Source organism: Varroa jacobsoni, unplaced genomic scaffold (genome assembly GCF_002532875.2).
Source record: "Varroa jacobsoni isolate VJ856 unplaced genomic scaffold, vjacob_1.0 scaffold_1027, whole genome shotgun sequence".
Classification (NCBI taxonomy): Eukaryota; Metazoa; Arthropoda; class Arachnida; order Mesostigmata; family Varroidae; genus Varroa; species Varroa jacobsoni.
The window spans coordinates 83,863-95,072 of NW_019213929.1; the positions used below are offsets into that span (position 1 = coordinate 83,863).

Consider the following 11,210-nt stretch of genomic DNA (forward strand, 5'->3'; position numbering starts at 1 on the left):
GATACAGCACCACAAAAATCGTGTGAATAAAAAAAATGTATTGCCAATTTAAACATCACTACTTCTACTCTTAAAAAGATGACAGGGTAGCACTTCGGACAGTTAATAGCATCCCTGCTTTTCCCGCACGGTCTACGTAATAATCCTTGATTACCCTTTATAGGTCTTGCTTGAGGACTGAAGTGGGATCGGTGCATCATCGGCTTCTGTCTTTATTGTCAATAAGTTACCCGACGGGCGCGACAGAAAAAAAAATTGCGAAATGAAACTACAGCGATTGCCATCAATTATGATTATTCCTTCACCACTCGAGCGAAAATCGAATTCTGATACAATACCATGTCTTTCCTGTTCGAAAGAGTTGCATCCCATAGAAGATATAAGTTCTTTTGCTTATCCTGCTTATATAATGAGACCTACAAATAAAAATACTCTTAAATATATTACGGAACGCGCAACCTCGTGCGCTTGGATAGCACCTAGTCTCAAAAACATCTGCGTCAACTTTCCTCGATATATAAAGTACAATAAATTGACTCGAACGTAGAAAAGAACAGTCATTGTAAATTGCGCATAGCGTCTCGTTAAGTTAGCTCGATTTCAGTTTTTTTTTTTGACTGATGAGCTCTATCAAGACCTATCATTCAGGTAATCTCCTAACTGTGGTTTCACGTTATGTGGCTTTTGTTTTCAGAACGTACTTTTTTGTAGATGTAGCTAAATGATAAAAACTTAATTGATAACTAAAAATATGTACTCACCCAGCCGCACTGCATAGTCAGGGTTATTTTGAACCAGTCATTAGCAGTTAGTCCGCTAAATCAGTAGCCAATTATTTGTGGGGCTCATATTTTTCTCTTGGTGTTCTTCGAGCTCTAGCTTTGAAAGCAAGCAGTCCATCCGCTATAAAGAGCCAGAGTTTGGAAAGACTCAGCATCACGGAAGTCGCTAGAATTAAAACTGAACAGGTACTTCCGCTTTCCTATTGCATATGTCACCCACAAATAATAGGAAGTTGAAGAAGACCTTTGATGTAAACATATAGTGCTGGCTACAAGGGCTATCTTTTAAACCTTATTAACTTAGAGCTAAAAAAGTTAAATCTAACTCAATTTTTATGCAAAATCAGTAACTAATTAAAAAGAGGCGGTTAAATTGATTCCTTAATTTGATATTTATTGGAAAGATCTATTTACGTTATACTGGATATGGCCGATCCGGCATAGAGCTTCAACGGTTTTTCCTCTTCAACTCCCCGATTCGCCCATAACACTCATATGAAACATTGTTCTTTTTCAAGTGCGACGTTTAATACGAGACACACTGATCTCTTCAGCAAACAAATCGCTCCGATTTTTTCGGCTCCGGGTAGAGGGCACACCGAGTTCATTCGTCTTTGGCAGTTCAAGGCGCGCAAACTGTCTTGCAAGCACATGTTTTGCAGGTCATCCAGTTAATAAGGAGATGCCTCTTGGGACGCAACGTCTTAAGCAGTGACATTAGGGATCATAGTCCATTCCCAGTGTACACTCAGCGCGTGATACGCGGCAGCTCTTAAGGGATAGGAAAAGTATTTTTAACATAACCGTATCTACTGACCACATATTTACTTAAGGTTTGGAAGAACTATTTGAATATTCCTAAGGAATATTTCACTTGATCATTGTTGAACCCTCTTTATGATCTTGGCGTGAGCGCAGTAAGTTACATAAACGGGCGTTTTAAACTTATTTAAATCGAACTCAACGTGCAGTGCGTTCTGAGATACCTCCAAAAGGAACACAGATTTTGAGACAGACGCAAACCACAAAGAGAATCAAACAAAGACAAAACATTTCAAAGGAACGCAACGTCAGTCTAAAAATTTTCACGACAATAACCAACCAAACTGGAGAGTTCAATATGGAACCCCACTATGCAATCAAGATTCAGTCAATGAAGCAGAATCGCACCTATAACTACTGATAACTTAATGAATAAATTGGCCGCAACCAGATGAACTTGGGCTGTGCACGCCTAATTAACGATTTTAAAAACGATTCTTTTCATTTAATTCAAATTAGCCTTGATTATCTGTTTGCTCTTTAATATATGTGATACACCTTTTCGAAGGCACGATATATTGACAGTTTGTATCGAAAAGCTGTGATTTGAATCTACAAATGGTACTAAACTACCGCAAATGGACAAATCGCTCAATCATTGCTTTCAGCACTGATGACATATAAGACGATTTATATGGCTCTTTACCTGAAGCTGATTTTCAACTTTTACTCCCCGTATATTGGATCACCTAGTGATACATTAGCGAGAGTCATCCAGAAATAAGTCCATCATATAATTGGGTCCACTTTAGTCAGCGGCCAAAACCCGCAAAGGGCAAGTTTAGATTGCGCAATGTCAATTCCGATGTGAAGTACTATATGCCATGTTTTTTTCCAGCGGTTGCTGGCTATCTAGCTTGATGGCTAAGCATGGACGAACTCTGGTTCTGTGAATTGCTTATGGCGGTTCCAGATCTGAGACTCAAAGTAATCCTTTGTTTTTGTTCGGGTGCAAAGTTTTGTGGAAAATTCCCATTATCAACCTAAGAAATATAATATATAATATTTGCACATCGTTATACAGCTATATGAAAACATTTCTGTAGACCGAGTATCGTCGCTTAAAAACTAAGGAGCAGCAGCGATGTAGATTTGAATTATTTAATTTAAAGAACACAGACTGACGCAATAGGTGGTTCATATAAACAGATCCCAAAACCAAATGCAATTCTTTGTCTAAATTTAACTTGCATCTTTTTGCGCGTCTTACAAGGGAACATACACAATACGGATAATATATGATTGTTATTATTATTTATGTTATTAACTTCATGAGCTATTGTCATTAAAATAAAAGTGTCTACACACATCCCTTCAACAAAAAGCTGCACAACTTTCTTAGATCCGAAAAGGTACACGTTTGCAAACGTATCTTTTTGATAAATAAAAAAAAAACTCCCACAGCTACTTGTTTGTCAATCTCAATAGGCGAAACACTTGCTAACAGTAGCATATTATTATTATACGCAAATACAGAAAGAGCAACTTGCACCTTCGATCCACAAAAAAAACCCTAACGGCGAAATGAGTAAACACGGTTCAACAAACAAAACAGCATCGCGTTCCCAAACATCATCGCCTTTTCAGGGTCTGGACACAGACACTCTAGCAGCTTCTTTGCTGGTCCCCGTCTCCGTCAATGGTTAATTTTCGTTGCAGCTGATTACGCATATGACATATTTCAACCCAGTACGTACCGATTGTCGGAAGAGAGTCACAGCATTTTGCTACGATCGATCTCTCATAAGCGAGGTTCTATATCCTTTGCACATAAGTAATTTCGATATAAATGGAATATCTTATTCTGAAACATGTAATCACATTCCTAACGCATTCAAGGCGTTCTAGTTCTGGAGTGCATCGAAAATTAGTATAAATATTAAAAGGAATGTGTTCTTTCAAAAATATATAATAAAAACAATGTGCTTGCGAATTCAAGTTAAAGAAGTAGCGGGTGTAACTTTTTAACACGGTCATGCTTGTGATTAGCATAGTATTTTTCTCGAAGTATTAATATACATATGAAGTAATATGCAATATCTAAGAAATGCTTTTATTTCTGAGCTCAAGGCTAAATAAATATAGTGAGAGTCGTACTTACCACAGGAGCCTTGGTACTTGACTGAGATCTCCCGCATTTCTTTGCAGGCAGTCCGACGAAGCTCGCACACGGATGGATAATCTTTGCCGTCCGAGCCACATACAGGTCGCGATCCTTTAGAGTCACCATACGACGTGCATCGTTCCGGACACACGCATTCAGCTGACTTGCCATCCAATCGTACCTTGCACTCGGCCCCAAATTGGCATTCCTTTTCAGCACACGGATCGGCAGTATCTGCAGGAAATTTGTAGCATGCGTCAGCTAAGTTCACGATGGAGTAGCACGCAAATAATGACCAAAACACAAAACTGCACTCAAGGACAACTACAACTGCCACTTTCTCGAGTAGCCAAAAACACGAAACTGGCGAACTCCTTCGTCGCAGTTGGGCCATTTTGCCCTTAACTACTCGGCCACACTCTCAATACCGTGTGCTGGTTTTGCTATCACTTTCTGTTTATGTGACTTGTATCTCCCGCAAATATGTCCAAATCAATGCTATTATTATAACAAGCCACGATCGCGCTCACATTGGTCATCACAGCTTACGAATTAACTCCTGTCTTCTGTGAATGCGTATTGTATCACAATAACGTCTAGCTCCCTAGCGTTTTCACTGATAGAACACTGACCACCAGGGAGATTCACAGTAAAGAGAAAATTATAAAAGGTATAGTAAACAACTCGCTGCCCGGTGTAACCTCTATTCTCTCTATCTTACTTTTCAACTCTTAATGGCCATTCACAATAGTCACTCAGCTGTGAGAGCGGACAGCGCGTCCAGTGCTCACTCAAAGCAACGGAGTGCTCTCTACTAGGGGGATCTTCACCGCTACCGCTCTCTGACGACGGTCGGTCCTGTATTTTGGCTCACGGAAGGGTTGTTGCGCCTGCGTCGAACTTTATTTTTGTTGCTATGCCAACCGGTCACCAGTTGGCTAGGCCAGCCGAGAGGGGGCGCCACGGATCGCGTCGCTCCAAAACACTCTTTCCCCTCTTCCCCACCACGTGGCAATCCCATTGTTTTCCCTTTCTAAACGAAAGCTTTGTTGACATTTTTCCCGCCAAAATGAACGCATCATTATAAGCAGTGCACTAAAGCGGGCGCCGGAGCGGCACTAAATTTCTCTTCCTCGAGGCAGGCTAATGCTTGAAGTACATACACAAGAGTATTGCACAAACTATGAAAAATAAAAGGTCTGTCGTCTTATGTCTACGCATCTGAGACACCACTAATAAGGAGGACCTCATACAAAAAATCGTAACGATATGTGAGGGCTGAAATGGCCAATTTGAAAGTTCTGACTTTCTGTAGGCACTGAAAATACGAATCTGCCTTATTTTGAATAAGGCTATTTCACGTTAGAACATTCTTCAGAGTGCATTGACAATAGGCCTTGCCGTTTGACCTTCTCTCCCCATTCAGAGCAAGAATGAAAGATGGTTTCACTGCCTCCGTTGCCAATGCGTTTGTTCACAAACTTCGGCTCATTTCGGTCCGAAAAAGATGGTCGTCTTTTCAGTGTTTTCAAGGAGATCTATTGTTTAAACGTTTTCGTCAAAGAACAGTGCAAATCAGTATCGTAAATCGTTATCTCGTAGCGTTAATAAGTTCGAAAACAAGTAGGAAGCGCCAATGTCTTTACATCTTAGGATGGGTTAACAAAGACAAGCGCTCAATTTCGAGAATTCTTCCCTAAGGACTATGATACGTAATATCTTTATTATATTTCAAGAAGTAAGGGTCGCCATTTGTCTAGTAAAGCTCAAAAAAGAAAGACACACTCCGAGGCCTACGGAGGCGCAAAATCGGCAGGTAAACTATGAAATAGCAGGTCAAAAATGGTCAGAATAGTTGGAGCTATAAGTATGACATTACAATGCAAAATAGAAAACGTTGTAGCAAAGTTATTATTACAACTTAACGCCGGAAGTCTACTGTCTAAATTGTATTCAAGCCCGCTCTTTGCTCTTATTTTGGGTGACGCAATCGGTGCCTCAGCACTAGATAGTCCCCGGAGAGTGTTCTATTTTAAGCTTATACGGAAAGCTAAAATAATATTTCACCCAAAATGGCAAACGTAGTATCAGCACTGTAGCAGACCCATTTTTAAGCATTTGTTAGCTTCGGGTTTGCGCTTGCATAAAGGCATCGTTATAGTTACGACATTAGTCCACATATTGAGTTGCTTGCAAGTAGATTTTGCATTCGCGCTATGAAGAGCTTGATCCAACTAGCGTTCTAATTTTTGTAACATTCAACGTTAAATGGACAGGAAGATAACGATAGAGTTTGGTTAATTGGTTTCTAGAAATTATTCTACTAACAAACATCCCCACTTTGGATATGCTTTGTGCTTCTATATAAGCCCAGACAAAATTGCTATAACATTTCAATTAAAACGTAAATTAATGTCCTGTACATTAAGTAAACTCTAGGAAATACCTAGATCCTTTACTCTAGCTTAAATAAACTGGCCTTTTCTGATATTTTCACCTTGGATAGTAAGCGACAGCGTCACAACACAAGCACTGAAACTCAAAACTTACTGAACTTCTCAGCCGATAAATAACCCAAAAAAGTTGTATTGGAACATTTATTTGAATGTAAGCACTGCGCATGTTGTTGTTTTTTGATCTGGTAGTGGAGGCTCTTAATTGTATTCATGTCTTACTAATCGACAAGTAAAAGTGTGTCGAAGATTATCAACCCGACAAGCTACATAATCGAATGTTTACATGCCAAATGCGAAACACTGGCAATGTGCATACCATATGATCTGTACAAATTGTAGCTGTTCAATCTAGACGCAAAAGTTAGAGGGTTAACAATGGCCTTGCAAAAGGAAATCACCTTTTCCATCATTTTTGCTAATGCCTGGCGACGCGTGGCCGGATATTATTGTGGCCAAGGATTCGTATTTCTGCATTGTGGGCCTATCGGATTGGCTACAGGGTACGTTATCGAAAGCATTTTATAACATACTCTGTTGAATCTGGTTACTCGCAGATCGAAATAGAAGAAATCTAGCTTAGGATTTGGTAATGTCTATACAGCGTTCGGCGAAGGTATTCGATATTTTGCTTTAGGCATGATAGGTACAGATCTTAGCACTTCAAGTAGATTTCGAATAATTTTTGCTTCTGTTTCTCAGAGTCTCATATTGGCTTGTTAATAAAGAAATTCTTAATAATTTTAGATTTCAATATTGGCCAATGTATCGCGATCAAGAGTAGCGTCCCATAGTGTGTAAATAAGTTGTATCTTATTTGTAATTCTTTTTGAAGACCTATGTAGGAGTACAATAAATTTTTCCTCATAAGAGTTGTATTAGAATTTCTTTCTTCGGAAAAATGCAATGTTTTACAGTAACGGAGCCCTTTCAGGTCAGAAAATCCCTGAGGAATGCAAGGATATTCCTTGCAGACACATTATCCATAACGAAGTTCAACTGATCTATAAAAACCAAAAACAATACATTTTGGCTTCTAGCTACTATTTCTTGTTTGAGATAATTATCAATACTATGCGAAAGTCAATATATTATCCATATATGCATCTGACTAACGTTTAACACTTATAACATCATGGAATTGTTTTAGTCAAAGTCAGCTATTAGAATACTCACACAGTGAAAAAGGGTGAAATGAGATTTTAATAAAACTATTATACTAACGTTCATCTACGAAAGGAACTAGTTAAGAAATACATATTCTCATTTATAGCACTTCGCCATTGTGGCACCTCCAAGCTAGAGTGGTGCGTTGTGCTGACACAGACAATGAAACTATAATATTAAATTAAACTTTTTGTGAAGTGGAATATAGTCAAGAAAGACACTTAATAATGTCATTTCCTCTATTTGAACGTAACTTCGGAGGAGTGTCAAATGCTCATCAGTATACGTTTCTAGACATGCATCGCTACGATATGTAGGTGGTACTACCTAAGAATACTTTGAAAGCTCTCGAAAGTTTTCTATAAGCAAAATAAGGTGATGTTGGCTTTAGGGTTTGCAATCAACCTCCGCAAGCTTTCGAAGTCGAAAGTCAATGAGCCCACCAGCTGCTGACAAACCGACGACCAGGGACCATTCTGTTGTGTCGCCTTAAAGATCAGACAGAAGAACGTCCGCGTACGCTGTTAAAGCATGACTTTATTTAAGCATTTGGGGGTGCTCGTAAGGGACTCACTTTCACATAGCTCAATACAGTTTTCTACTGCCTAAAATTCCCATAGTAATTTAATAAGTGGATTTCAGTAGACTAAAAGGTTCAGAATCGTGAAGTTTAAAGTCGTACAAGCTATAAATGTATTATACTAAATGATATCTTTTTTATTTGCAATTTCATCGAAAATCTTATAGCTTCTCTTTTTATTATATTTATAAATTTTAATATTGTACAGCATTTGAGTTGTGTGCATTGTTCAGATCAGGGATGATAGCTAACCCTGGTACGGGCCATATTCCTAATGGCGCACAAAACGGCGCTCGACAGGAAGTGCCTTTAAGAGAACGGCGCTACTAAGGCTTTCGCAGAAAAATTCACGACATCTTGCGTCATCAGCAGCGTGCTAACATTTAACTAACGCGGGATCCTTCATACACGTATTCATTGTAACCCATTTGCGGCAAAACATCTAGCCTGAATCTATCGGCAAGCTACGTAAGAAGAATAGTTTTCTAGCGGATTTAAGATAATTCTGGTGATAATTGATGGTACTTTTTTATTACAAATACAAAGTCCTATTACTCTGCTAGGTTGGGTTTCACCTGTGGTATTCGTTTGTGCTCGCAACTTTTCCTTGATTCCGACTAGTTTCCTTAAGATCAATGGTTTCATTGCTATTTTAAAATGAACCAGTAGAACAATCGTGCCTCCACATATATATATATATATATATATGTATATATATATAAAATTATGATAATAATTATAAAGATAGGCGATCAGTAGTTATAAACATTTCTAACAAGACGTGCCATTCACTTAAAATAGAGCTTATTGACAAGAATGTTTAGAATTTTGTGTCCGGTACTGCTGTTAAGGACTGCGTCAGATGGTTATAGCTTTCTTCATTTAGGACTTTGGCTTAAATTCGGCTACTTTGTAGAAAATACACGTTTGTTTTAGAGGAAGGCCCTCGTAGAGAGTGCTGCAACGCCAACCAACTCATTTGGAAATATGTTCTGAACATTTTCAAGTGCGTCATTGTCGTTCATTAGATGAAGAGACAATAAAGGGAGTTTCGATAATCAATGAAATGTTTAATATACTAAAAAGTCTAGAAGGGTCCGAGCGTAACGAAAGGTAATGTATACTCTCACTAAAAACTGGACTGAGCAAGCCCCAAAAAGGTTCAATAACATGGGTTGTGGCTACATTCAGCAACTAGCATAAAAATCTTACTCCGAAAAATATAACGGCTTACTTTTTATTGATACTATACGTATCGTTTTCGCCATACAATATTGGTATTTAGGTTTACTGCTGTTTATAAAAATTGTATATCGCTTTGGCCGTAGACAGAGATATATATGTTCTAGAATTGACAACGAACAGTTTGTGGGGCATGCTTGCCAATATGATTCCATACAAATCAAGCACGTGGACTTTAAAAAATATTGAATCAAACCATGGTTCCTAAAGGATTTTAAAAAGACTCATTGGAAGGTCGCTGAGAGGTTAGTTTGTGCAATGGGGATTTTTTGTAGTTCAATCTGTCGTCCTGCCAATGAACTAACAAGTAACAAGCGAGATAATACTAGACCGTTATTTACCAAAGCTATGCTGTGGACGTGCTCAAATTGATAGTTGGTCATATAAATCGATTTGGTTGGCGCAAATTGGCAATGAGCTTCTTGAAGCGACAAGCCTTAACCATTTCACTTACCCTTTCCTCGATTACTGCTATCACTATCAATACCTTAGAAGATTACTGTCATCCTGATAAAAATACTGAAGGATTAAAATACTTTGGATATGAAAGACAAATTTATTTAAGTGAAGTGACAGTTTGTCGGAAGTAAACCTATGGGTCGAAACTAGCGCAAAAATCTTCTTAACAACTACTTGATTTAAATCTAAATCAAGAGCTTATTATTTGAGTAATACTTTCAAAATGCTAAAACTTCGATTTATAGGAAAATTTTGTTTTTATGGGAAATCATAACACGAACTAGGCCAAAATCCTCTATAGAAAACTGCTTTCAATAAGATACTAGATTATTCGGAAGTCAGGCGGTTTAAAGTTACTCAGACGAGCTTTTGCAGTAACAGTTTAATGACCACTCATGAATCTATCGTCCGTATAAGCCTTGATAACAAACATTCTTCAAAATTTAGGAAACAGGCCTAAAGATCTAAGAATCATAGCATACCACCAGAGAACCTTTCAATATCCCAATACGCCTAAACAATTCAGCTAACGCAAATTTTTGTAGATGACCAATAATAGTGTCGTATTGCGTTGTGCGGCTACAGCTCGAATGACAGAGGCGTCACCGTGAACAATTATTCAGGCTCGCGGCCCCGGCAAAGGACCCGTTGATGCGGGTAGCTCGATTAATACCCCTTGTCGACTGTCGTTAGGTATGCGATTTGAATCGCCTCTTGTCTAGCTCTTTCCGAGCGATCCCGCATTCTGTCGCTCCTCTAACGATGTATTGCTATAGGAAGACGGCTTTGATATAGGTAGAACAGGCCATCCTAAGACCTGCCCTCATTCCTTAGTCTGCAAACGATCAACCTTGTTATTACGGCACCAACACCGGTAATTCTTAGCGGCTCCCTCATACTCCTCACCCAACCCGACCAACGAAGTCTGGACTTTACGTCCTGTCGCACGAACATAAAGACAAGCATTGCAATTGTCATTCGGCGGAAGCCATTCCGCGTTTTCTAACATTGCATCACTTTGCTTTCATCATTTACTAAGCTTTATCTGTAACCCATGTAACAATTGATTTTTCTTTCACGCGCCGGGTGACGACTGCATGAATTCAATTAAAGTTGAGCGCGACGCAGAGATGATACGTAGTTGCCGCACACCGTTATTTTACCCCAAATAGTTTAAGGAAACAGCAGCAGTATCTTTGTTAACGAAGCTACGTGCAGCTAACCGGGGTGAGCTGTGGGAGCCCCGTAGGGAGATACAGCGCGTACAGTAAGTAATAAAATTGACAACATCAAGCTCTAGGGTAGTGCGAGATGATAATAAAGGGACCCGTCGGGGCCAAGAGGGAAGATTAAGCCAAGGAAGCCACGATAATGGCACTTCTCTTCTCCTCTTCGAGTAAAAAAAGACTCACAAAGAAGTCGCTCAAAGAAAAAAAGAGCAGGTAGATTCAATTTGAATAGATGACAATTCGAAAAGGAAATGGCCGCAACCCATCATCCGCACCGCTGTTGGGTATATATATATATATATATATATATATATATATTTATATATATATATATATATTTATATATATATATATAGAAAGGCGGACTTGATT

The 11,210-nt window shown here is 38.8% G+C and overlaps 1 protein-coding gene and 1 long non-coding RNA gene across 19 annotated transcripts in view; one reads left to right on the forward strand and one right to left on the reverse strand.

Moving 5' to 3' along the window:
• Nucleotides 1-11,210, reverse strand: part of LOC111265929 (agrin) — a 199,158-nt gene that overhangs the window by 64,726 nt on the left and 123,222 nt on the right. For all 18 annotated transcript variants that reach the window (XM_086970725.1, XM_086970724.1, XM_086970723.1 and 15 more), the window contains one exon: nt 3,706-3,942. In XM_086970725.1, the coding sequence (XP_086826851.1) occupies nt 3,706-3,942 (237 nt within the window). The remainder of the gene's footprint in view (nt 1-3,705; nt 3,943-11,210) is intronic.
• LOC111265931 (uncharacterized) overlaps nt 6,053-11,210 on the forward strand; it is an 11,119-nt gene continuing 5,961 nt past the window's right edge. Inside the window, exon 1 of the long non-coding RNA XR_002683760.2 lies at nt 6,053-6,664. This is a non-coding gene — a long non-coding RNA (uncharacterized LOC111265931). The remainder of the gene's footprint in view (nt 6,665-11,210) is intronic.